The sequence below is a fragment of the Aquila chrysaetos genome, chromosome 19, assembly GCF_900496995.4.
Source record: "Aquila chrysaetos chrysaetos chromosome 19, bAquChr1.4, whole genome shotgun sequence".
Classification (NCBI taxonomy): Eukaryota; Metazoa; Chordata; class Aves; order Accipitriformes; family Accipitridae; genus Aquila; species Aquila chrysaetos.
This window is the reverse complement of record NC_044022.1, coordinates 25,824,185-25,851,681: the sequence shown is the minus strand read 5'-3', so window position 1 is coordinate 25,851,681 and position 27,497 is coordinate 25,824,185. Positions and strand designations below refer to the sequence as shown.

Below are 27,497 nucleotides of genomic sequence, written 5' to 3'. Positions count from 1 at the left end.
ATCTCCCTCCATGGGATGTGCTGGCCAGGAAACCCTGGGTGGCTCCTGTGGCTGTTTCCATGTTGACTCCTTGGCGAGGTGACACGGGGCAAAGCCAGACTTAGGGTGAAGATGTCGGGGAGCATCCACAGCTTGCTCTCCTTGGGGTCCCCCACCCTTGTGTCTGGTCCCCTGCTATTATAGAATCACGGAACAGTTTGGGTTGGAAGGGACCTTTCACGGTCATCCAGTCCAACCCCCTGCCATGGGCAGGGACATCTTCAACCAGATCAGGTTGCTCAGAGCCCCGTCCAACCTGGCCTTGAACGTGTCCAGGGATGGGGCATCGACCACCGCTCTGGGCAACAGAACTATTGCCAGAGCCAGCCCAGGTGCTGGACCTTGTGCCTTGGTTGGGGACCCAAAGCAGGTTGGGACTGGGATCTATAACCCTATTTATTTGAGACAAAGGACAATCGTGCATGTAAGGACATGACATGACATGATGTGACAGACAACAAAGCCACTACAAGGAAGACATTGAGGTACTGGAGCGTGTCCAGAGGAGGGCAACGAAGCTGGTGAAGGGTCTGGAGCACAAGTCCTGTGAGGAGCAGCTGAGGGAACTGGGGTTGTTCAGCCTGGAGAAAAGGAGGCTGAGGGGAGACCTTATCGCTCTCTACGACTACCTGAAAGGAGGTTGTAGCGAGGTGGGGGTCGGTCTCCTCTCCCAAAGAACAAGTACTAGGGCAAGAGTAAATGGCCTCAAGTTCTGGTAGGAAAGGTTTAGACTGGATATTAGGAAAAATTTCTCCACCAAAAGGGTTGTCAAGCATTGGAACAGGCTGCCCAGGGAAGTGGTGGAGTCACCATCCCTGGAGATATTTTGTACATAAAGACATGTAGATGTGGTGCCTGGGGACACGGTTTAGTGCTGGACTTGGCAGTGTTAGGTTGACAGTCGGACTCAATGATCTTAAAGGTCTTTCCCAACCTAAATGGTCTATGATTCTATGATTCTATAAGCAGGAGGGTTGCACGGCTGAGAGATGTGGGGATGGGGAAGCACACAGCCTCCCCTTGGCTTATGCAGAAGAGGGGTTCCCAAATGGAGCGTAGGTACCCCAAAACACTCGTTCCTTCATTCCTTAGGTCTTCCCCAGCTCCCTGCCGCTGACACACGCAATACCTTTTTTGCTCACCATGTGGGATGGCATCTTGGATCCTACCTTGTTGATGGATTTTGGGAGCCACTTTCTTCATGAAAGCAGGCAGGCAGCCATGAAAGCTGCCTGCACAGGCATGACCTGGCAGCACAGGCAGATCCCTGAGGGAAAGCAGATCCTTTGGGATCTCATTTCTGCAGCAGGATTTGATAGGAAAGCCACTGGCCAGCTCCGCTGGAGCCGCTCCATCCCTGTCGTGGTTTAACCCGAGCCAGCAACTAAGCACCACGCAGACGCTCACTCACTTCCCCCCAGCCAGTGGGATGGGGGAGAGGATCGGAACGAAAAAGGCAAAACTCACAGCTTGAGATAAGAACAGTTTAGTAGAACAGAAATGAAGAAGAAAAAAAAAAAAAGGATTGGAATATACAAAAGAAGTGATGCACACTGCAATTGCTCACCACTCGCCAACTGATGCTCAGGTAGTTCCCGAGCCGTGATCCCCCCCGGGCCAACTCCCCCCAGTTTATATACTGGGCATGACATCACATGGTATGGAAAACCCCATTGGCCAGTTTGGGTCAGCTGTCCTGACCGTGTCCCTTCCCAACTCCTTGTGCCCCTCCAGCCTTCTTGCTGGCTGGGCATCAGAGGCTGAAAAATCCTTGACTTAGTACAAACACCACTTAGCAACAACTGAAAACATCAGTGTGTTATCAACATTCTTCTCATACTGAACTCAAAACATAACACTGTACCAGCTACTAAACAGAAAATTAACTCTATCCCACCTGAAACCAGGACAATCACTGCCCAGGACAATCCCTGACCTGGGAAAGCTCTTCCTCACTGGCAGAGATGCTCATACCCCAGGAGTTGCTTATCTCAGTGAGGACCACGATTTATTTTTCCTATTTTTTAGCTAAAACAGCTATACCTTACTTTTACCAGCTCATAACTCAGGTCCTTTTCTTGCTTATTTGCTTGCTGCGCTGTGCATCGCTCAGGGAATTAGGGATGCGTGACTGCTCCGAGGAATGCCGGGGGATTATTTGCTCATGCCCATCGCTGGGAGGTTTTTATCTCAATACCCAATTAACAAATTTCCCTCTTCTTGCCAATACGCAGCCAGTTCCTGGCACATCCAGCTCCCAGTTTCGCAGTGATGGAGATGAACTGGGTCCCGGTTAGTGGGGGAGCAGCTCTAAGCCAGGGACTGGGAGCCAGTTCCAGGCTGCTGGGCCAGGATCAGTCCCAGGCTGGGTTTTTCTCCTGGATGGAGGAGGAATTGTTCATGTCTTGTTTGGGATTTCTCTGGCTTGTTAGCTGGCACGGCAGATTAACCCATGAGGAGCCAGGCAGCTGCAGTGGGTGCTGACCAAAATCCTCCATTTCCCCACGGAAAAGCTTTTTAAAAGACCTCAGCACACAGAACGGTGTCTGAAGGATACCAGTTCATTGCACCATGAGTCGCACTTTGAGCACCCCCGACCGAGGGAGAAGCAACATCAACCCAAAACGGCCCCGTTTGCCAGCTGCAAGCCAATGCCAGCGCCTTCTGGAGCTGTAAATCTCTGCTTAAAGCTTGGCCCGGCTTCATGGAAATGTCAGGTTTCATTAGAAATGTTTCATGTGCTTCTTGTTTGGAGAAAAAGTAAGACAAATGACTCTTTAGAAAACTATAAAAGTCCTTTGGCTGCATTTCCCTTTTTAAATGATGCTGCATCTCCCTCCTCAATGATTATTTAACTAATCCAGCCCACCCCCTGCCATTAATAACTCTATTTCTGTAGCAGTGGATCCATTTACTTTATTGTTTGGTTTTTTATGGTGAATACGCTGGTTGCTTGTGGAGACCCTAGAGAACGAAGCCCTCAATAAACCTCCTGCACTGATTATTCTGCGAATATTAGGGGCTGAACCACCTCGAGCTATACGGCCTTAACTACCTCCCACCAATGCAAAGCAAATAAATACCACCAAAATTAAAATTTATCTCAGACTTTAGACACAGCACATCGAGGCAGTGGTTTCTGAATATGCCCCGCGTTACTATTAACCATACAATTGTTCCATCCTCTAAAAACCCATCAGTGGGTCCACCTTTTTGGAGGGCAGAGAAGCACCGAGCTCCCATTAGCTCGGTGCAAACCTTCGTGTGATGCCCAAAATGAGCAGCAGAAACTCCCTTTTGCTCTTTTGGGTCGGTTGTCGGTTGAGCTGCTGCAACTCAGAGGTTATTTTCTGGCAGCGAGGAAGGTTGGAGCATGTGCCAGCAACATCTGGTGCAGCTGTATTAGCGGGTGGATGTAGCAGATGGGGGTTGATTGGGATGCAGGCCACCAAGCCAGCCTGGTAGAGGATTAATTATTATACTTCCAACATCTGGCCAGGAACTTTCTTGCCATATATGACTTAAGGAAATAACCCCCTCCCGTTAGCTTCAGTTGTGATGTTCAGATTCAGCTGGGCTTGTCTGTAATCATCTGGGTTTGCAGGATACTCAGCTGCCTTCAAGTCCTGCTTACATTTGTGTGATCAAAAAGGAGAAATCAAGGGGTAAAGGCTCAGAATATGCAGTCTGAACTCAAGTTATGCTGTGAAAACAAGTATTTTTGATAAAATACACAGCATTTAGACACTTACACTATTTACTTTTTGATCATCTTCATTTCATGTCTTTTTTCCCCCCCAATTGTGATTATTATCAGTATGATAAAGACGTGGAAGTGCTATGGACAGCTACAAGAGGCAGCTCAATCATTATTTATCACCGAAGACGCAAACTCCCCCGGGACCCACGTTGAACCTGCAGTGCCCCGTGGGTCAGGCTTCAGGGAATCTGCGGTCGAATATATAAAATGAAATTATTAATGGAAGAACACAGGCAAATGGTGGAAAAACTACTGCTGTGCATGATAGGGGAGGATGATGCATCTTTTTGCAGGCGTCATATATAAAACACTTCTCAGTCCTGCATGCAAAAGCCTGTGGATGATTTACGTCTGCGCGTGCAAAGGGTTCTGTGCACAGATACTACTTTGAGATAATTTAGGAGGAAACTCCTTCAGGTTGGTTGGAAGAACGAAGCACGAGATGCAAAACTTCTGCAGGACAGCTCAGTTTTGGGCAATGAGTTAAAACACCGGGAGCTCGGCAGAGGTTGCATTTCACATCGGTTCAGCGCGATGATTTTATTGCTGGGGAAGCAGATCGTTGCACCTTGCACTATTGTCTTAAGAGTTTATCCGCAAAAACCTGCTCCCCCTGCAAGCCGTGGCTTCCAGAGCACCAGCTAATTTTTCCTAGCCCAGCAAAATCCTTTTTTCCAACCCATTTTTCTACCCTCTTGCTTGAATGAAGCATCCTCTGCATCCCCCCTGAGTGCACCCCATTGCATTGCTCGTCCTGGCTTTGAGCACCACGCTGCATGCAGGAGCTGCAACATATATATTAAAGAACGACTGCACTCAATGCTTTGGTCTTCTCAAAGCACTTTCCCAGCTATATGTGGGTGTGTAGGAAATGCTTTGGATGCACTTAAACTTGCTACTGGGCACGGGGCATGGTCTTGCAAGAACACCTTCAGGGGTCTGCAGGTCATGTAGCTCAAATAGAGAGATGCAATATATTTTCACAGCATCTGTTGATGCACTGCTTCTCACTCATCATTTAGAGAAGGTTTCCCGGGGAGAATGAGTTAGACTAATTAGCAGCACTAAATAAACTAATAGCTGGAGGAGAAAGGAAAATTCAAGTTGCATTTTAGTTTTTTTAAAGCGTTCAAGATGTTTAAAACATCTTTAAAGGCGAGGGGTCATTTTCTGGGAGCTGGAGTAAAGCAGTTCATCAATAATAAAGGAGCCGGCGATGGAGCAGCAGCAACGCTGCAGCACTTGGGAAAATGCAATTATGAGAATTGCCTTACGCTCTGCAAACTGCCCTGGTAATTTGCTTAAAGGAAACATCCAAATGCACTTTAATATTTTCAAGATTTTATTGCAGCAGATCTAATAAGCTAAGCCAAACAACCTAAGTACTGGGATGGGGGGGGAAGCATGTCTGATCAGGGGTTTTTAATTCACACCCAGCGAAACACGACATTGCACGGCGGGGAACATCATTTCTGCCTCCCGGGCTCTCCTGCGTCTCGCCGACGCCCGCAACGCTCAAGAGCTCAGCTTCATTTTATTCTCCTTTGATTAAAAGCAACCTTCCTGCAAAAGGCTCGCCGGCCCTCGCGCGTTCGGGCGCTCCGCTCCCGGTGCGACGGCTTCGGGGTGCGCCGGGATCGGGGTGCCAGCCCCCAGGGACGGCTCCGGTCGCCGTCCCCGGGGTCTGAGGGTGACAGTCTCTCACATACTCGAAGCCCTGCTCGAGTCTGGCTCTTGCTGCCCCGCTTTGCTTGAGCACCCCGAAAAGTCCTGGGGGGGAAGGCGACGGCTGGTTTTCCTCCAGCTCCCCTGGCTGCCCCCCCCCCCACCCCAATCTGTGCGGCCGGACCCTGCGGTGGACTCACGCCTTGGAGCCTGGGCCGATCCGCAGCGCCGTGGGCAGCGGTGCTGTGCACCCCCCCAGTACCCCGTAGGCACACCCCTGCATGCCCCCCCCCGCGCACCCTCTGTGCACATCCCCGTAACCCCCGTGCGTATTCTGCACGCATCCCCCGGGCACCCCCCCCCCCCCGTGAACCCCCTTCACCTCCCCACGCACCCCCTGAGCACGTCCTCGCACCCCCCCGTGTGCACGCCCCTGCACCCACCCCCCCCCCTTGCGCCCACCCCTGCGCTCTGGGCACCCCCACCGCGCACCCTCCCGTGCACACCCCGTGCGCGCCCTTGCACCCCCCCGTGCAAGCCCCGAACCCTCCCTGCGTACACCCCTGTGCACACCTCTGCACCCCCCTGTGCACCCCCCGGAACCCCCCCCGCACCCTCCCTGTGCACCCCCCTGTGCACAAGCTGCACCCCCTCTGCACCCTCCCTTGTGCACCGCCCCCCGCACCCACCCTGTGCAACCCCTCGCACACCCCCTGCACCCTCCCTGTGCACCCCCTGAACCCCCCCTGCACCCTCCCTGTGCACCCACTGGCACCACCCCCCCCCGCACTCACCCCGTGCACCCCCCGGCACCCCCCCTGCACCCACCCCGTGCACCCCCTCAACCCCCCCTGTGCACCCCCTGAACCCCCCCTGCACCCATCCTGTGCACTCGCTGCACCCCCCACCGTGCACCTCCTGGCACCCCCCCTGCACCCCCCTCTGTGTACCCCTTGGCACCCCCCCTGCACCCCCCTGCACCCCCTGCCCCCCCGCCCCCCCGGCACCCCCTCGCCCCGCCCCTCGCCCCGCCCCCCCGCTCTGCTCACGGCGCCCCCCAGCGGCCGCAGCGGGAGCCGGCGCTCCGGCAGGGCGGGGCGCCGTGGGGGGAAGGAGGGGGGCGTGTCCAGCCCGTCTCTCTTTCCTCGCCCGCCACTCTATGGTGGCCGCTCTAGGCGGCTGGGAGGTCTCCCGCCGGTGGCGGGGCGGGCCGTTGGCGGGGCGCGCGTCCCCTCAGCGGGGCGCTCCCGAGCCGCGCTCCGCCGCCTCCTTTTATTTATTTTTTTTTTAACTCCTTTTCCTTTTTTTTTTTTTCTCCCCCCCCCCCCCCCCCCCCCGAAGTCGCTCCTCGTCCCCGCCTTCCCTCCGCTGCCTCCTTTCCCTCCCCGCTCCCCAGGGCCCGGCACTCGGGACGCTGCTCGGCGCCCGCCCGCCCGCGGCTGCCTGTGAGGAAAAGGCGGCCTCACCCCCCCGCTTCTCCCCACCCGCCCCTCCCGCCGACCGGGACTCGCCCCGAACCGGGAGGGAGACGGTCTCTGCCCCTTCCTCCTCCTCCTCCTCCTCCTCCTCCTCCTCCTCCTCCTCCTGCAGCGGGGGCCGCATCCTGCTGCCGGGGGGGAGGGAATTGATGTGGAGACCCAGCGCAGCACCATGCAGCCCCCGCCGAGGAAGGTGAGAGCCCCCCCCTCCTCAGGGGGGAGGCGAGGGGGGGGGGGCTGGGGCTGTGTGTGGAGGAGGTGGGGGGGAAGGCGGTGGGCCGAGTGGGGCTGAGGACTGGTTTTTGGGGGGCGGGGGGGGGGGCTGGGGGTAGGGTATGGGGGTGGATGTGGGTGTCTGAGGGGACGGGGGACGGGGTAGTGGGGACAGCAGGTTGGGCGCCGGGTGGGCTGTGCAGTGGTGGAGTCTGGAGGCAGGTTAGGAGAGGGAGAGCAAGTGTGAGGAGGGAAGGGGGGTGTGTGTGTTGGGGGGGCTTAGTGAGAGTGGCCGTACAAGGTGGGCAAGGGGGAAATGTCTGGGGGGGGGGGGGTGTTGGAAACTGGATGTTGGGGGCCATGGGTGGTGGTGGGGTGGGATGGGTCAGGTGTGGGAGGTGAGCTCTGGAGGCAGGACGGGGCATGGGGAAGGGTTGGTGAGAAAAGGGGTGCGGGGGGGGCCAGTGGGTGTTGGGGTGGTCGTGGCTGGGCCACCCCCATACCCAGTGGAGGTTCTCCAAATGAAGGAGAGCAATGGCTGGGTTGGGCTGGAAGGGGGTCAATGGCTGCAGAGGGCTTGGCTGCATGGAGGTGTTGAGACAAGTCTGTACCGGTTGTGGGGGGCTACCGGCTGTGTTTTGGGGGCTCAGCTGCGTTCGGGTACTATGGTGGGTTGATGCCAAGAGCGATGGGTTGGTTGTCTTGGAGCAGAAGGTCACGTCTGGAGTTGATGCAAGGATGCAGGCTATCCCGGCATGTATCAGGAGCGCGGGCGAACAGGGACAGCCAAAAATGTGCAACATATGCGTGATGCGAACAATCTGCAAATGCAGCGGGGAGGCTTTTTTGTGTCCGTGCGGTCCATGGGAATAGGGGGTGCTTTGCATTAGGGGCGGCTGGTGTGGGAAGAGGCGTAAGAAGGAATGTAGATTTGGAGAAAAGGCTGTTCCTAGTGTGCCTTGTCTGTGTAGGCAGGTTGTTATCTGGGAGACTTGAGCTGTAGTGGGGTCTTGAGCTGCGTGTAAGTACTGATACATGGAGATTTATGGGTTAGTTATTTTGAGGGTTGTATGCAGTGGTCGGTGTGTGGGGAGAAAGGGGGAGCTAGAGACGGCGAAGCGGGTCTCAGGATGGAGAGGCTGCTCCTTTACAGACACCGCGGAAGGGAGTTTTGTGGTTTTGAGATTTGTGCGCGTTACATATTCTTTGCGATGCTGCCCGATTAGGGTGGTTTGGGCTGTAACCATTTACAGTCTGATTGTCTTAGCTCGCCGTAGATGTTTGAGATTTCATATGTGATGTTGAGATTTCTCGATGAGGAGAGGAGATTGCAGGGATTTGCCGAGTGGAGAACTGTGTAATAGCGACTAGGAGAGATTGGGAGGGGAGGAAGACTTGAGAGGGAGCGTAAACAGAAATCCCTTGTCATCCCCCCCAGCTCCCCAGTAGCCCTGGCAGGCAGCTGCAGTGAAGATCTCTCCTTGGTTCATTCCTGCCTCTCAACCTCTTGTTTTGCGGGTGGACTCTGCTTTTGTTAAACAGTTTTTATTTCTATTTTTGTTTGCATTTGGCAGCTTATTTATATTACATGTGTGTCATTCTTTGCCTATATTATTTCATTTGAGATTATTTCCATTACATGGGTCATCTGGTGTGGGTTTATTTATTTTGAATAGGGGTTTTTTCATATACAGATAAAAACAAAAATGCTGAAAGTTCATGTTAAAACTAGACACTTTTTCTGCTTAAAGTCAGGGGCATACATGTCTTTTGTATCATGTAAAAAAACTTGCCTTTATATAATGTTGTGATTAAAGGGTGCTTGTTTCTGGGGGATTTTTTTCAGAGTAAAAATTGAGGAGGCTTTTGCTAGCTGATGAGATCTAGGGTTTTTTTGCCTGACTAACGAAGAAGAGGGAGATCTGTGTCTTCTTGCTCTCTGAATTTTTCATCTCTTTCCCCCCATTATGGTAACTGTTTGGCATTTCTGTCCTCATGAATGCATAATGGCTTCAGCTATGCTGGTGATCGTTTTTTAGGCCGATACATGGATTCGCTGTGATCACTAGAGGGCTTAAATGTCAAGACCTCTTGTTTTATAAAAACAAGAACAAAACCACCCCAAGGTTCCCTTCCAAAATCAAATCATTCCTGATACCTGTGCCAATGGTGCCGTCTGCCAGTTATCAAGTAGGTTCCCAAAGTATTGAAATTTTAGCTTCATGATCACAAGGTTCAAAAGAAAATTGCGCCAATACTAAAAATGTAAGGCCAACCTTCTGAAGCCTTTTATAGAGTGCTCTTCTGATCTGATGCACAATCAAAAAACAACTTGATGTTTAAGTTATCTTTAAATGATGGCAATTGTAGGACAGTTTAATAAATTTCAAAATTGTGTGACTTGCACTGAAGTGCTAAATGTATATGCTAAAATTTAATTTTTTTCCCCTGTGGCCTGCTTTTTCTTTTTTGGTAGGCAAAACTCTTTTGTTGCACACAAGCTATCTTCCCAGGTTTTGGAATAAAATTGCACTTTCGTTAATGGTTGGGCATAAGCATGAAGTTCTTGCCATGCACAGTGTAAGCCTGCTGGGGTGACAGCACTTACTGAAATCAGCCTTTATGAATGTTGTGTAGGGTTAAACTGCACTCTTAACTCTGCATTTGAATTTTCCACTGAAATGTGCAATTTCAAAAGAGATGAAAGACATGAATTGTTTTTTTTCATGTTGAAATTTGACTTAAACTCTACAGAAAATGTATGTGGTCTGTGGTTTTTTTGTAGGTGAAAGTTACACAAGAGCTAAAAAACATTCAGGTTGAGCAGATGACAAAACTTCAGGCCAAGCATCAGGCAGAATGTGAGCTACTTGAAGATATCAGGTAAGGTTACAGAAAATGCTACCAAAATTCCTTTAAGATCCGGTTTTTGGAAGAACATTTGAGTTACAAAACTTCAGGAACTGACGATGGAATTTCCTCTTTGGATTTCCTGCTTTTAGGCTGTTAAAGTTTTGACACAGCTGGAAATTATAACTGGAGCTAACACAATGCAAACCATTTTTTCTTCTCTTCAATGGGGGAAATGTTAAAAAAAAAAGTCGCAAACAACATACAAAAAGCATTGGTCTTTTCAGCAATATTTTCCTGTATAATAGACTAAGACTTTGATTTACTGGTCGTAAGATTGCTAAAATTATTAAAATATTTTAAAACCACTGATGATTTATGTCTCACTAGAGATAGCTTTGAACAGCACTTTTAAATAGATTGTATTTTTTACCAAAAACTTATAAGAAGCTATTTGCGTTTATAATTTAAAACTCTGCACAGGTTAAGATCAATAGGGCAAATCTACATGACATCAGTTGTGGGGGTTTTATTATTCATTTTACCTAATGTGATTGCTTCTCTTGAAGTTAAAAGTTTGCTTTTAACAAAATTTGGTGGTAGTGGGTACCTGGTATTATACAGAGGATTAATCATTCTGTTTGGAGAGGATCAATTTCTAGGATGGGTCTTTTGTAAGATATTCAGCAGTAAGTCCACTGCTGTCCTGTTCTTTCTGGCAGCGTATAGTCTACCTGTTAATTATTCAAATGAGATTTCTTGCTTCATATTTGTATATAAAATACAAATGTGTTAACTTTGACAGACAACGTACTGTTTGTCTCACTCTCACAGTGTCCTCTCTTCATAAATCAGAATGTTGGGGCTTGAGCCTTCTCTCCTCTGTGGGTGTTGAAACACTCTTATATGGGAAAGATCACAGTGTTCATTTCCTTAAATTAAAATTAGTGGCTGTGCAGTGTTTAACAAGCAAATGCTGAGTAATAAGTAACAGACTGATTCAAGGAATTTTTTCCCCCAGATAGAAACTTGTTTTTAGAACATATAGGCCAGGTACTGCTGCTCTAGTCCAGGTTTTGTTCCCATTTCCTACTTTCAGGAGCTTATAATCACTTCAGTCTGTATTCTGCTGAAAGACGTCATAAGCATCATTAGCCTGTGGATACAAAACCAGGAAAACATGAAACTGCTGGCTTAAAATATTTTTCTTTAATGTAATTTAATTTCTACAGTTAAATTAATTTGTAAATTTTAATGTTATGGATTAAGAAATTGGGTTAATATATTTAATTCACTAACATGGTCACTAAACGTACATAGTCTCTATTCAGCATTTTTGTTGCAAGCAGTCTGCGTTTGCAGAATCACTGCATGGATTTACAGATTAAAACATTCTTTAAACATGGAATGATGTGATAGCATATGACAGCTCCATCGTGTCAAGGATTTGTTCAAATATCAGATAACACTAAGAGAGAACAAGAGAATTTTTGCTTAAAAACATTTGCTGAAAAAAACCCTGATCTTGGTTTGTGATGCAGGGGCCTTTTAATTGCATCTAGCTGTGGAGGAGGAACTGGGCTTTGAAGACTTGGTAGTCTTGATACTGCGCCGCCGGTCAGTGTGTGACACTTGTGTGAGAAGTTGGGTGTCAACCTCGTCATTCCATTACTTGTGTATTTATGACTGTATTCAGGATATGCAGCCACCGTGATTCCGGAGTGTTCCAGAAAGCAATGCTCACTGGAACCACACGCAGGATCTTTTTGTCTCTGGAATGAAGAATTATTTTTATAGAAAGCACCCTGCTGTTATCCAAAAGTATTAAATTTTAACTGAACGCTGTTTGTTTATTAAGGCTTGAGAGAGTTTGGGTCCTTTCGTAGCACTGTTGGAGCTTTCAGGCACTGCAAGAGTACAACTTCATGCTCTTGTTTTATGCTGCTCTGAATTCTACAAACATAACTGCTGCAGTGGCAACAAGGAACTCTGAATACATGGCTTGCAAGCTAGTGATTAAGAATGCATATTTAAAAATGTTAAATTATTACAAATAATTACTATATTTGTTAGCATATAAATGGAAGCATTCAAATCACATATGTAATACTTATAAACCATAGTATTTGTATAGGATTTAAAACTCTTAATTACATTTTTTTTTTATATCATTTCAGTTCAGTTTTGTATACAACTAAAAAGAAGCGTTACAAGGAAAAGATCCGAAAGTTCTCTTACGAGTTCTAGCAGAATACATCTATTGTTTAGTATATTAGCAGGTTTTTTTTGGCAGTCTACCAGATCATAAGCATACTTGCCATTCCAATAGCTTTGATATCTTTATGCCAAACTGAGCACTGCTTTAAATGTTTGTAGTTTGAAGGCTTAAGCTATTTCTTTTGGAGAGGATGAAGACTGAACTACCGTTTATTCCAAACGAGATTCTTCTTAGTCAGGGTTGAGGCATGTAGGTGTAACTACCATTTCTCCAGCCCCTCTGCAGATACTTAATCTCATTGAGGGCTGTGCAAAAACAAAACCACTATGTTTATTTAAATCTAAAATACGTCTTCTTTTTGAGTGATAATACAGTGTTTTGTACGGAAGGATGTAGATTCAGGTCCTGGAGGCCAGGAAGAAAAGGCAACGTGTTTTGCTTGTGGAAAGCATACCTGGGATTTGACAAAACTACGTGCCAGTAGTTGAGTGGAAAGCTTCCCTGGGAGTTGGACAACTTCTGACACAACGTAAAATTCTAGTATCTATTAAAAAAAAAAAAAAAAATCAAGTATCCATTGCAGTCTTAGAAACTGTGTTGTGTTTTTCTTCTCTGTGGAAGCTTAGTAGCAGTAAAGCTGAAGTATCTTTTCATGACTTGACAAGACTATAATAAAAAATGTGTTTTGAAATGCGTTAGCAAATAGGCTTAAAAATACATTTCTGTGTTTAGAATCTCTGTTTGGCTCTTCCCGTTACATTTTTTCGTACTTAGTGACTGGGGAATTTGTGGAACAAGTGATTCAGGATGCTTTTAGGATCATTGGCTCAGTTTTAGGCATGACATATGTTTATCTTCTGTAGCTCACTAAACCTACCATATCCTTTCATGTGGTAGATCTGTGCTGGCATTACTATAAAAAGATTGTCTTTCTGCGACTGTGATGGAGAAAGAGGTTTTTTCCCCCCTGAAAGGTAAATGTAGGCTTTGTTGGTGTGAACCAGAAATCCTTCAGAGTTTCTCTATGGCTAGAAGTACTTCTTCACTCTATCCACTCCTGGCTGCTTTTAGGCAGCAAGTTAATTTATTCCCCCCCCTGGGGCCAACTGGGTTATGAATGGCTGAATTTATCAGAGGTGTTGGCAATTTTCATGTATTTTGGTTTGGTTTTAAAGATTGCGTTATTTGATTGGTGGTAGTAAATAAGTCACACGTAGTAGTCTGAAATTGTCTTTACTTTGCTGGGACATAGGCATACTTTCCTTTTGTGTGTGTGCGTGTGTCTGCAAATTGGAGAGAGCTCTATATGATCCACATTTCAATTCAATTTGGTATTTCTGTAGTGTATTTATGTGCTATAGACTTCATAAACTTGTTAGGTGATAGTTGCTTTACCTTGAGTGTTATCTCAAGGCCTGCTTTTCAAAAGAACTTTATATGCCTTTACAGTTTTTGCTAATGTATTGTAAAATGTCTTTTTTAAAACTTCTTCGCTTTCATGTTTTGCCAGTAAGAATGAGGTTGTGGTTACATGGCTGTATTAATCTGTTCTGAAGTCTGGACTGCTGCTGAAGGGCCAGCTCCACTTGCCAACTATTTCTCCTGTCTCCCTGTGGGAGCACAAGGATGGGTGAACCATGTGTATTAGGGAATTTACCCACCTGAAATCAAACCTTACCCAACTCTTCTCCCCAGAAGGGATAACTTTTGGATAAATATATTCCCTGATCCAGCTTGCTGCATGGCTGCCTGTACAGGTGTTGCTGCTAGGATGAGAGGGAGGAGGAACGAGTACCTGAGGAAGGAGAGGGAAAGCAAGACTGTGCAGTAGCAGCCCAGGTTCACATGGGATTAAAGTCACTGTGTAACCACAGCCTAATGCTAATGCTCCTGTAGAAGGCACAGCTGCTGCTTTGTGAATTACAGAGCTGGAAAGGCCACCTTATTTAAGTCTTACCTAATTTTCTGCGGTCTGAATGTGTTGATCCTGTGTTGCTTCATCATTTTAAGTCAGTTTACGGTGTGTTGAAAATAGATGTAAAGATTGCATGATTTCTGGCTGAAATGGAATAGCAATACAGTCCTTTCATTTGTTGGGTCCTGAATTTAGTTTTCATCACTTTCAGCTAAATTCATAGTGTAAAAGGAATTGCCAAAATCATAGGCTCATAATCTTCGTGTGCTCCTGATACAGATGCAAATATGCATACAGATACCTTCTTCTGTTTCTTTCCTTCTTCTGTCCTTGTGGTTTCTCCCTCCTTACTTTTTCTTATTTAAAATATCTTCTCATTGTTCAGTCTAGCATATATCACAGTGTAATGTATCCTATAAACACATTCAACTTTTTTTTTTTTTTAAAAGCTACACTCTCCTCTTACGCTATTTCTGTGTCATTTGCCTTTCTCCTGCTGCCGCCTTGCCTTTGTGTGGTACTTTCTACCTTCCATGCTCTTATCCAAAGCTCTGCCCTCTGAAGACTGTTCCCTCCTTCCAGTCTGTCAACTTATTTTTTGGTTTTCCTCCCAAATACTTCATCTCTCCCCTAGTCCTTTCTGTATCGAATTCTGAGCTTGTGAATTTTAGTTAGTTTTTTGGCATCACCTCTGTTTCCGAGATGCTTTTGTATTTAATGTTCAGCAGTATCGCTTACACCTGGTAGGTTTGTTAAGCCTCTGTGTTTACTTGCGAAGTGGGGAGATCTTCTTGTGGGTCTTCCTTAACAATCCGAGCCCTTTCTGGTCTTGGATGCTGTTGCCCAGGCAGCTGGGCTGTCACCTGCTTCTGCTCTGCTGAGACGTGGCAGGTTAGATGTGGACTATGTGGGTAAGCGAAGGAGGAAATTACTGGGGATTTGTGTTTATGTGCCCAGTGTGAGGACAGAGTACTTCTTCGATGTGTCTAACTTGGTGTCCCATTCCTGTCATAACAAGTCTGAGTGAACAGTACAGATATTCAAAAAAAGAAAAAAGAAAGTAGAAGTATGAATGAATATGTATCTGTAGATAGCTAGTTGCTGCTAGTTTTAACATGTCATTTTATGTATTATGTTCCACTTAATAAAGTTGCACGTAACCTTTTGCTATGAATATACTTTGTGCTCTCCAGTGGAATTTGACTGCGCTTCTGTAATCTCACTGATTATGTTGGTAGGTTCATGATAAGGTTTACAGCAACTTTGGCTGTGAGTCAAGCTACTGAAGTAGAAGCTAACTGCAGTTCCAATTTTAAAAACAGCAAATCTAATATAGCAGCTACAATGGAGATCACCTAACAGATACTGTGTTAGGGAAAAGTCTTGTCACAGTATGGATAGTGCTGCAGAAGGATAAGTAACTGGAAAAGAAAACTGTAAAAAAAATATGTATTTATATGTGTATATAGCCATATACATTACGATGCTGTAAGAGATTCTGAAAATTATGAGAAAGCTTTACTTTTCCTGTCCTGAGGCAAAGTGGTAGTGAGGAGTTTACCTTTCCTCCTGTTCTTTCCGGTCTTCAGCTGCAGGGAATGCAATTTGTTTGGATATTCTTGAACCCTGTATTGGGCTCCAGAGCGTGTTTGCCTCTGGCTAGTGGGTATCTGATAAGGCCTTCTTTTTAAATTCCTTTCTTTTCATAAGGAGGTCATCTTTTTTCCGTTATACTGCTCAGAAATTTGTTCTGATTGCCACCTTCCCTTTTTCCTTTAAGGTCATTCACTCCATTCAGCAGATGTAATGCTTGCCTCTGATGTTCATGGCTTTATTTAAGTAGGAGCAGAGTGATTTTATGTGCTTACAGGTTCTGAAATCTGCAACCTGCCAAAGCGGAAAACAGCAGAAGAATTAGAAAAACTCATGAAAGCTGTTTGCACGGTATTGTTTTAGTCTGGGTTTGACTCACAGTTGAAAAGGCTTTCCTTGTGCAACTAGTGGATTTAGAGGCTTAATTTTTTTTCTTTAAAGCTTGCAATTCTCTTAGGAGTTGATGACATTTCTTTCCTCTTGGTTTGATCTTTCTCACCACTAGTGAGTAGTCTGAATTAATTTTTAATTTTTTTTTTCCCCTAGCTCTGTTAATTAGTTGAGGACACACAGCATAATTCTTTGCTATAACACTAAATATGCAGAAGTTTCAGAAATTTTGAGAAAAGCTGGTGGTGTTGCTTCTGAATAATATTGCATATAAAGATACCACAGAATCTGTGGTCTGGGCACGTTACCTTATAATTAGGCAGTCCTTTAATGAGATGCTCGCATTCTTGACGGAATTAAGATCTGGTGATGTTTTGACTGGAACTGTTTGAGGGAAGCTTGGAATGTACTTAAAAAAAAACTGTTGCCTACTGGGTGTGGAAGTCCAAGTTTTGAGGGGAAGGAAAAAAAAAAGTAAGTTTCAGTATAAACATAGCCACAGTGTAATGATTCAGGCCTATCTTGGCACAGTGAAATTGAGAAATGGACCACACTCCTTCATTTTTATTTTTTTTTATCCCTGACATACAAAAAGTAATGGATCTCCTGTTTCAGTATTTCTAAGTAGCTTTACAGTTTTTGGTTAACTGATGAAGGTTAAATTGTCAAAAGATGATTCTTTGGGCTTTTTTTTTTTTGTAGCAGAAGTAATAGTGTAAAAAAACCAACAAACCATTTCTCACACTGGAAAGAAAATTAATTTTTTTTCTCCATTTTACCTTTAAGGTTTGCATTTGAATGAGCTTTTGTTTATTAAAGCAATTCCAACATGTGCTCTGGAAGTCTGATTTTTAAGGGCTTGTGTTTCCTTAGAAGCTTTCAGGAGAATTCAGGCTTGTTATGTTAGCTGGTGAGCGCTGTGCCTTTAGCGTGCATTTGTCTTGGAAGACAGTAAAAAGATGATTCTGGTACTAAGTACAACACATGCCTTCTTTGCCAAAGGTTGCATTTTCAGTTTTGATTCAGTGCCCCCTTTTTAAGAATGAATTCTTGAGCTTGCAGAAAGTCATGTGGTGGTTTTTTTTTTTTTTTCTGAATTTTATCCAAGTATGGCCTTTCCTGGAGCTATCATTTTTCACCACAATGTTACTTGGCAGAGCTCTAGAAAACCAGCAGTTGCAATGCAACAGATTTTTATGGTGACAATTGCAAGGCATAGCTGAAAATCAACCAAGTTAGGTATATATATTAGAATATATGGTACAGGATAATTTTAAAGGAACAAAATGCTCTTCCTTTGATCCACTTGATCAAACCCAAGCCCGATTCTGTGAGGAAGGCTTTCCCTTTGAGGCTCTAAGTATTTTTAATCCCTATTCTTACCTCCAAAACCCTGTATGTAAGAGGAGTTGAAGATGTTCAGGACAGACCACAATGTCAAGATAAGCTGTATTGGAAAGAGGAAGAGCATTCTTACCATTCCAGACACAATTAGTGTAGCCTGGCTTAATTTCCTCTGGTGTTTTGTTGTATTTGTTTCATCTTGTTTGGTGGGAAAAGGTTTATTTTGCAGGTTTTGTATTCTTTGCCAGTAGTGCTTTTGGCATCTTTTGCAGACAGTGCTTTCAGCCTTTTTAGCTTTACCTACACAAAGACTTTTGTAAACAATACCTGCTGTGGCTTGGGACATTGAGGGCACTCCACCCTTTTCATCTAGCTTTGTGGCTGCAGATGTTATTTTTTTCTTCCCCTCCCCTCTGTGCCAGTCTTGTCTCTCCTCTGGAAGTTATTTTAGACATTCACAGGTGAACATGGAGATGTGCATCAGCTAGTGAAGCTGATTTCATGTTAGTCCGGTTCATGGTCCATTATATTATCTGTCTTGCGGGCACAGATTCTTGTCTCTTGCCTCTGCGAGAAGGGTGTGGTGAATAGCAGGAGATGGTATTACACCACCAGAACTGGCTTCACTGAAGTGTTTTTGACCCTGTGTCAAGCTGGCTCAGAACCAGTTCAATTTTTGTCATGCTGAAAATACCCACTAGCATGTTGTGAACACTGATTCTTGGCAATGCCGGTGTTTGTGCCACAGAGCTGGAGTTAATCAGAAAGTAAAACCTTGTCCGCGGTCCCTAATGCGAACAGTGTCGTAGGTTGGTGTTTCTAAAAAGTAATAATAATAATAAAAAAAAAGATGCCGCTTTTCATAGAAGCTGATGTGACTCGGAGAATCTGATAGTTGTTGCTGTAATCTGAAGCAGTTTTTATGTTTTTACTAAAAGTTATAACTGGAGCCTGTGTGTCTCAAAGGCTAGTTGAACTTTATATAAAGGATGCTGAAGAGCCTCTTTAAGAAATGCACAGAATTTATGTTATAGACCTGTTTGGCCCGTCTCCTGATGGTGTATTATGTGGATTTCCTTTTAATGTTTGAGTTCCTGGATTCAGGTCAAGTCCAGCTTTGGAATCAGAAGAGAATGGCTGGTCTTGTCTCCTGTCAGGAGACCTTGAAAACCTTGTGCCTTTCCAATGCTACGTGAGTGGGAAGCTTGTCCTAACTAATGAGGGAAATGCTATTATCAGTTCATACCTCATGAAAATACCCTTCATAGGGGAGGCAGAGGTAAAAAGAGAGATTTTTCTTTTTTGTTCAGGTAGGGGCCAATGTAACGTGGTTATCTTGGCTGTAGAGAACTTAGTACCATGTTACTTTGCTTGCCATACCCAGCTGGTCATTGAGATCAGCCTCTCCTGCTCCTAGTGGACTTTTAACCTAGCTGTTATCTTGTATTGCAGTTGGTGATTTTCATTTTCTGATGAGTATGCATCTGATTTTTTTTTTTATTTTTTGTCTTAGTAAAGTCAGTGAGCTTGTTTAATATTCTTAGTCGCTTTCTGCAGTATGAAAGCACACAAAAAAGGTGTTCTGCGTTTGTATTTTTTAAAAAAGGGCAAAACCTAATCAAACCAAAGTTATTCAGTCAAGTATTTGCAGTAAATGAAACTGGTTTATAATAGCTCAAAGTAGTGTTTTTCTGTTGGTCTTTTGTAGTAGGTTTTAAAATGTTAGTAACATCTTTTCCAAAATGCATGGTAGGAATACATTAAGTTGGAGGCTTTTTATCGAATAGACGTTTGTAGCATTTGGTTGTGTTTATTTCTGAAATAAACACAGTATTTCCAATTAATACTTGAGGGAAGAGAGTGAAAGTAACTAAAAAAAAAAAAAAATCTATTGAAACCTAGGTTTTTTTCCTGTATGCTGTTGTAAGCATGTAGATTCTATTCTTAGATATTTAAAGTTCTTAGTGTTCAGAGATGTTCCTTGTAACAGTCTTTTGAGTTATTTTATGTATTCCTTTCTTCGTGCCTGTGAGAATGCGGTTAGGTCCAATCTCCAGTGGCTCCAAGAAGGTTGTTCACACATCTCTATCCTCCTGCGCTTTCTCCAGCAAGCATCCTTTTAATGAGAAAGACAAAACGCGTTGGTGTCTAATTTTATGAGAAGAGCTCAGCCATGCAGAAGACTTTCAAAGATTTATGGTGGTAAAGCCACTAAGTATAGTTATTTCTAGCTTGTGTGCCAGATGCGAGCCAGTGTTAGTGAAGAAAATTTTGGCACTTGTGACCATGTTTAAAAACATACAATACTGAGCATAAGTTAGTTATTTTTTGGCTCTGCTATGTTCTGTATGCATATTTGGAGAGGGAAAAAAAAGGGAGGAGGCAAAAAACCCAAACAAGCCATGATTTTTCTTAAGGGTATGATACTCTAAGATGATCTCAGATCAAAAGTGCTTTTAAAGATGTTTGAATATAAGAATAAATGAATTTGTACATTTTGTGAGACATTCCTGGCAATATTTGGAAAGGCTGGAATTTTGAGAAATTACTGAAAATTATTTTCCAAGGGTATAAAAGGTGGAAGTACTTTGGTTTTAATTCAGAGTTTGAGAATGACAGAGATGAGGGCCAGAATTTTTTTAAGAAATGAAATTGACCCAAACATTTTTCAGACTTTCAGCAGCATAGTAAAATCGTTGTATTCTCTTGACATAATTGTGAATTTTTATCTTGCAACATACCATATGTCAGGCTGCTGAATTTCTGTTAATATTTGATCTAAAAATCAATGTCTGTCCATCCTAAAACCAGGCAGAGACAGAGGAGAGAGGCTAGAATGACTTGTGAATTAAAAAATTCAGAAAGGCAATAACAGGCAGTATTACAGTGTCTTGATTTCTAGCAGCTGCTTTTCATACTGTTTGGTGTCTACCCTGCCTGGTGTTAGCCTATCTTATCTCTAAATGTACTTTGCTCTTTTTCAGCTGTGTTGCCACTAGTGAAAAAGGGTGTAGATGGCACCCGCTTTACATGTTATTTTAATGTGCTTGTTGTTTATGAAGTTTTCTTTCATGTTAATTGGTTTTGTGTGATTGTTTCTAATTATCTCTGCGTGATCTAAGCTGACTAAGTAAGAGGACAAGTAAATATAGCCACCTAGTAACACCTAATTAGAAGTAGGTCCTGCTTTTGAATTTCCTCTACCTTCTCATTCTTCCCCTCTTCTTCTCAATGCTGTTAGTCCACATAGTTGTGCGAGAGGCATAATATACAAGTAAAGTGTTCACATTTTCTGTACAAGTTCTGCTACAGCATTTGTATGTTTGTATAGTTGGAGGAAACCAAGCCATTTCTGGAAATGCTAGTATTACTTTCAGGATCCAGTTCCAGCTGAATTACAAGAAAGAGAAAAAATGAATTAAGAGGGGACGATCACAAGGTTTTTTTTTTAACAAGTCATAACACAGTCCAGACCTTTGAATTCTAATAAATTTATTTCACCAGCTCCTGTGGTATTGGTATAAGGGGATAAACTTAACTTAATTCACTATACTGGTAATACCAGAATACATAGGTGCTCTTTAAAAACAGATGTGCCTCCAAGGTATCTCCCTTGGGGTATCTAACCAGTAAGAATTTCAAACTCTGCCACACCTTCATTCTGTGCTGCAACTATTGCCTTGACAGAACCAGCTGTTTTCTACTTAGGTGAGGGAATGAAATTGCGTGCAGCAGTTGGTCTTGCTGCATCTGTTTGATGTTATACCTCTCTCTACTTGCATGTAGCACTGCTTTACAATTTGGCGTATGGGGAATGACAGTGGCAGTTTGTCCTTCTTGATGCTGGATTGGAGAAAATAGTTTGGTGACTGGAATGATCTCTCTCCCTTCCTTCCTGCTGAGTTCTGCAGTGAAAGCTATTGAGGTGACTTGTGTTTCTTTAATGTGTGTAAGTCCGTATCTAGAAATATGTCCAGACAGAATACTGGGGAGCAGGTCTTGCTGGCTTTGCTTTCTAAATTGAGAAAATGCAAGCTAACTGTGGTCCACAAGTTAATAGAATCATAGAACAGCCCAGGTTGGAAGGGACCTCAAAAGACAATCTGGTCCAACCTTTTGTGGAAAAGGGAGCCTAGATGAGATTACCTAGTACCCTGTCCAGTTGCATCTTGAAAACCTCCGGCAATGGGGACTTTACCACATCCCTGGGGAGGTTGTTCCAGTGATCGATTGTTTTCCCTGTAAAAAATTTCTTTCTTACATTGAGATGAAACCTCTCGCAGTGCAACTTGTACTGTTGCCCCTTGTCTTCTCCACGTGGCTCCTTGTGAAGAGAAGTTGTATGACCATACTAGACAACAAGCAGTCAGAGAGGTGGGACCTTCTAGTTTAGGCTCAGTGATAACACAGCCAGTACTATTTATGCATTTTTCAAGTAGAGGACTACAAAACTCTACTTTTTTTCCTTGCCTCCCTTCAATGCTCCTGGAGATGAAAAGAATGTTGAATGGGACTATGTGTCTGGAGCAGTACCGATGTTGAAATAGCGTATCTATATAGCAAGGTAATGTCATGTATGAATGTGGATTGTAAAAGCTGAATGTTGTGCATTTCAATACCTCGTAATAACAGAGAATTTAATTCTGTTCATTGACACTATCTGTAGGTTGTTTAAAAACCTTTTGATACTAGGCTGCTAGATGATGTTTTTTCTCTTCCTCTATATAAAATAAGCCAATAAATTTACTAGAGTCGATCTCTTTGAAACTTTGATAATCCAGACAAGAAGATGCCTGTAGTGTGGTGGTGGTTTGGTTTTTTTTTTTTTTTTTGGGGGGGGGGGGGGGGGGGGGAAGAGGATCTTTTTTCAGGTGTGCCTAAGCAGGATAACAAAGATGTGTGAATTTGTGAGCAAAAAGATTCAAGGGTCATGATTTGCTTTCCTCTCTAGATCTTTGAGCAATCTCATCTTTTCTTTGCAGTTAAAAAACCACTCAGATCTCTGTATAGCAAACATTAATATTTTGTGGTATTGAAGTATTTTGTATAACTTGTATCTTTGGTTTGTTAGCGGAAGTTTATAGCTATTCCTTGTATTCCACATTTTCTATCCCATAGTAGAAAAGAGACGAAAGAAAAGTAATTTCTGCAGTTTCCTTGAGCAGTTGCAGTAAGACTAGTTTGTATCTGCTTCTTAGCTATTTTCTGTGTGTTTCAAATACAAGTGAAGAGCTCAAAAGTGTAATGATCTGGGAGGTGTGGAGTCTTTCGAATCACTACCTCTATATATAGTGACAGACTTGGGAAGTGCACTAGTTCTCTTTGGGCATCTGAATTTTTTCCGTGTGCTTGCTGTGTAAAAGTGCAGAAGCACTTGTTACGATGCGGTGACCAATGTGCAGGCTTTCGGGGTAGCATGCCTAAAAACTTCTGATCTATCGAAACGTATGCAGAGCTTAAATTATGTACATTATGTTCAAATAGGTTAAAAAACCCAAACTAACAAACCCCCAAACTTTGAAAAATGTTAATCCATATTTCTTTTAATCTGTGTGAAAGCAGAATTCGTTTAGTTGCTATGAGCTAATCAGTTGTGTAGAAAACAAAGCAAGCCATGTACTCTAGTTTTGCTAAGCACTTGAAGCTTAGGCTTTTCTGCCGAGGAGGTGAATGAAACATAATCTTCGTCATTACATGAGTCTTTCACTTGTAAATCAGCAAAATTTTGATGCCAGTATCCAAAGACTTGTTGCAGTTGGTATTTGTCTTGTCTGTTGCTGGGGGAGAAGTGACCTGACTATGTCTAATGACAGGGGAATTAAATCGTCTATGTTTCCGTTGCTTCTGTAGCAGCTACTGGGCATTAGGTACTCAAGAAACAGTACAAAAAAATCTACATAAAGAGTTTGAGCATCATCCAGTGTGTTGCTGAAGCCAGATAAAAATGTTTTTTAATTCTTTCTTTGGCACGTGCTTCCTGTTTGCGCTCCCTTTTCTTTTGGTAAGAGGTTGCTCTCTTCCTTTTCATCTTTACAAATGTGCATGAGTACAAGTAGGAGTGAAGGCATGTTTCTTTTACTTGAAATCAAGGATGGTGATGTTGTTATTCCTGATTTCCTGGGGAGACTTGGACTTCTGACCAGTTGCGTTCTGTGTCCTGCAGCCAAGGTTTACTACTGCTGCAGAGTTCTGCTGTGCCAGAGGAATGTGACTGTCGACAGTGGTCTTTGTTCTGGAGTTTGGGGTAGTCTTTTAAACACCCCAGGCTTAGATTGTGGAGCGTGTTGAGTTTTGGTCTTCCCTGAAAAGTTCATTTTACTTAGCAGGGGTGCTTTGACGTTCTCTGCTTGCTGGAGCTGATTAATGCCAAGTCCTTCACATGGAGGTGCACTGCAATGCTGCTGTCCAGTTAATAACCGAGACCAGGTCTTTTCAGCCAAAGAGATGTTATTGTGAGTCCAGATGCATCCAAACACTTTTCTACTCTCAAGTGAGCAAACGATCTCCCTGCTTTAGAAGTTTTTCTGTTGAAGTTTTGAATTCTTCTTTCTTTCTTTCTAAATTTAGCAGGTTAGTTCAGTATTATTCTAGAGTAGGCCTGGGCCCTATTTTGTTGACATAGCTAGCTAGATGTTTGAGACATGTTTTGCCTTATCTTCATGTAGCTGTGCTGGAGAACTGCCAGCGCAGAGGCAACCTGTATTAGCAACTGTGTTCTGATTTTACTGTAGCTTTTCATTCAGGAGAAATAGTCTAACTGTATGATGCTCCCCCTTGCCTTGCCCCAAAGAAGTGCTGTTTCCATTAATGAATTCCAATATAGTTATATTGAAAACTGATTCTTAATTCTCAGTTAAGCACCTGGGCTATGTTTGCCCTTGGGGAGGATTATCCTCTGTTGGGCTTCCTGTTCTGAGGTGTTTGTAGCAGCTGATGCTACTGCAGGTAGTAAGCAAGATCAAGGAAAGCCAGTGGCAAGAAGAAAAGACTTCTTGTACTTTCAAATATATTTACCAGGAGGCTTGTTGGCAGTAGACTTAAGTTTCTGCTTTTCGGAAAAAGCATAGCGTGGGACTCTGGCTTGTCTTTCCCTGGGGTAGGGACTGATCAAAGCAGAATTGGAAATGACTGGTTGTACTCAGAAGAACCTTCCCAGGTGAAATGGGATTCCTTACCTCTGCCCACCATTCCAGAAAAAGAGATGAGCTGAACTGGTAAAGAAACAGTTCAAGGATAGGCAGTGCCCTGCCAGGCCTGGTGGCAAGTGGCATTAGTAAGAAAATGCTAGGATTCTTTCTTTTGGCTGCCTCTGCTCCTTTTCTCATTATTTCAACAGCATCACCAAATTCAGAAAGCATAATTCTGTTTCAGTGTTTCTCCTTTTGCTTCCTCTGAGTCCCATCTGGCCCAGGAATAACGTACATGAGCTGAATAGTGGGGAGCTGAGCAACCTTTCCAATGCTTATTTAGAACAGGCATTTGTGGTGGTAGGGATAGTTGTTTTTCCATAGTATGTGGACCACAACCCGTAATAGTGATGTAGCATTGAATTATTCTGGCAGGAAAATGAGAAGATGGTGGTGGGAGGAAGCGTGCATTTAGCAGTTCTCAGTGACTGACGGATCCGATTCCTGCATCCAAGGTACGGGCAGGCTTAAATATCCTTTGAAGGAAAACTGTGAACAGTATTGTTTACAGAAAGCTACATGGTGAGCAGGAATGTGCTGTCATGTTATGACATCAGTGTACAGAGGAGTGTATCCAGCTGGGGGTAGGCAGTTAGGTTGGTTCACCTGGCTTGTGGGATGTCAGCCATCCTTAAACATCTTAAACCCACTTTCTTTGGCAAAGTTATGAGACTTTGCACTGAAGTGGCAGAGGTGTGGGTGCTTTCCACGATGACTGTTGTACGTGCGGTAGTGTCTAGGAGAGATGTGCAACAAATAGCTGCTGTTTCTTAAGCAACAACAGCTTTTTGTGAAGGTACAAATGGGTTAGCACACAGAGCGGTATGACTGGGGTGCAAGTAGCGTGTGAATATTGCCTACAGATACGCTTTAGAAATGGGACTGCATATTTTCAGTGAACTACTAAATTTTATTGACTTAAAAAATAACAGTCCGTGTACCATATTCTTGTAAGACAGGGCAATTGTGTTGTGAAGAAAAAAACATGGTAATTATTATTACTTGTCGAATACATTAAAATACAGAATTTGACTTATGTCAGTGTTAGTGACAATGAAACCTTGTGAAGGGCGTCATTTAAAAGTGAATTGCCTGTATTAAAAATACAGGTAAAGAAAGAAAAAAAATCTTTGTAATAAACTTGGGTGGCACCGTCAAGATTCCTAAAATGTGACAAATAAGTAAGATAAAAACTCTTAAGGTGGTTGTTGCCTGCTACAAAACATTTTGCAGTTCCAGGATGAAATAAGCTGCTTGAATGATGAAATGTGTCTTGGCTTCTTCAGAGACCTGTTAAGCAAATGGGATCAAAGAAACTCCTCATATTCCTGTTTTCTAAAAAATCCTAGTAGACTGTCTGACTTATGCTAGTGTTTTTTTTCTAAATAGGAAATGTCTTGAATATGGTGAATTGGGTTTGGGTAAGCTATAAAAAAGCTTTGTATTTGTCTAAACTGTATCTTTCCCTGTTGTTTGCTTAGTTTCCTATTTAAAACAAAAAGTCCTTAGTGATCATTTTAATACACTTAAGCTCTAAAACTAATCTTCATATTTGTTGTAAATGCTAATGCTATAAAGATGGCGTGCTTTTATTTTGAAAACAGTGAATGAAATGTTCACGCTTACCAGCAGCTTTCTGGTTGTTCTTTTTCTTTTCTTTTTTGTTCTACCAAAGGGAAAGCTCTATTGTTTTAGCATTGTTTTGTGTCTGCATGTCATGTTTCTCTGATCACATGCTGGACTGCTAATACTTTTCTGAGACAAATTGCTGAAAACATTGACTATGTTTGAGGTTACAAGAATTCTCTCTATATAGTGACAGAATTGATTTTTTTTTTTTGACTCTGTTGCTAGTGGCAACTCATCCTAATCCCAAACTGTACAGTAATGTGATTTATGGTGAGTACATTGCTCGCTGTTTAATGTTGTCTGGAAATTTTTTCTGTGCATTGCTAGAGGGTCATTGTTCAGGCACGAGGTAAAGATATTTCATGGTTTACTAAAGAGTTGTTTATCATAGGTTGTGTGAATTAGAACATTTTAAATGATGAATAAAATCTTGGTTCAGAAGCATACTTAAAACTGAAAGTTGGGAGGAAATTGCTTTGTCATTCTTGATAGGTTTATGAAGGAGAAGCTTCTGATAAATTGGAAGCTTGTGCTGATAAAAATCACAAACATCTCCTGTTTAAACTCCAGTTTGTTTGTAGGTTTGTACTGTCACACTAAGTATTTTGCATACGTGTTAAAATTTTTGTCTAAATCGGGTAACTTTTACTGAGTGTGTTTTACATATGGCATTAAAAAGCTTGTGTTATAAATGTTACCAAGATGTACGTTACGTGCGTTCTAAAGAGCACCTAAACTTGCACCCACGGGCCTATGCCAGTTGTGATTGACCTCTAAATGTCCTGGTAAAAATGGTGACTTCATAACACATTTGATGGGGAAGTTGTAGATTTTAAGTACATCTGTTAAACTATTCTGAATAAGCAACATACTCTTTCAAATATAAATGGGCTTTTTAGGGAGGGATATTTTTTTAAACAGCAGGAAATCATTCATATGCAAGAACTTCTGAAGTCAAGAAATTCAAAGTTAAACTGTCTGAATTTTGCGTATTAAAGCAAGATCTCATTTATCTGCTCTCTGTCAGTGGGCATGGAAGGCAAATTGGTTTTTTATTCCTTTGAATTGAGTGGGATTAGAAGAACAGTAGTGCATAGATTGCCAAAAATACAACAGTTGATCATTTTTTAAACCTGTGTGCCAATCCAATGACTGAAAGGTAATAACAGAGCTGAGGGTCTTGAATTTTGTGATGGTGTGGGTGGCAGTACCCAAC

At 43.4% G+C, this 27,497-nt stretch overlaps 1 protein-coding gene and 1 long non-coding RNA gene across 5 annotated transcripts in view; one reads left to right on the top strand and one right to left on the bottom strand.

Annotated features, from left to right (window-relative positions):
- Nucleotides 1-5,128: 5,128 nt before the first annotated feature.
- On the bottom strand, nt 5,129-5,718 carry LOC115353490. Its single transcript, XR_003927587.2, has 2 exons — nt 5,665-5,718; nt 5,129-5,569 (listed from the first exon to the last, which is right to left on the bottom strand). It is a non-coding gene; the product is annotated as an uncharacterized LOC115353490 (long non-coding RNA).
- A 1,086-nt stretch (nt 5,719-6,804) lies between these two features.
- FCHSD2 (FCH and double SH3 domains 2) overlaps nt 6,805-27,497 on the top strand; it is a 163,735-nt gene continuing 143,042 nt past the window's right edge. The window contains exons 1-2 of one of the 4 annotated variants that reach the window (XM_030042981.2): nt 6,805-7,135; nt 9,941-10,038. In XM_030042981.2, coding sequence (XP_029898841.1) covers nt 7,115-7,135; nt 9,941-10,038 — 119 coding nt within the window. In that variant the 5' untranslated portion in view covers nt 6,805-7,114. Of the gene's footprint in view, nt 7,136-7,717; nt 8,177-9,106; nt 9,126-9,940; nt 10,039-27,497 lie in introns of those variants that run through there. The other 3 variants (XM_030042985.2, XM_030042984.2, XM_030042982.2) reach the window with 3 other exon arrangements.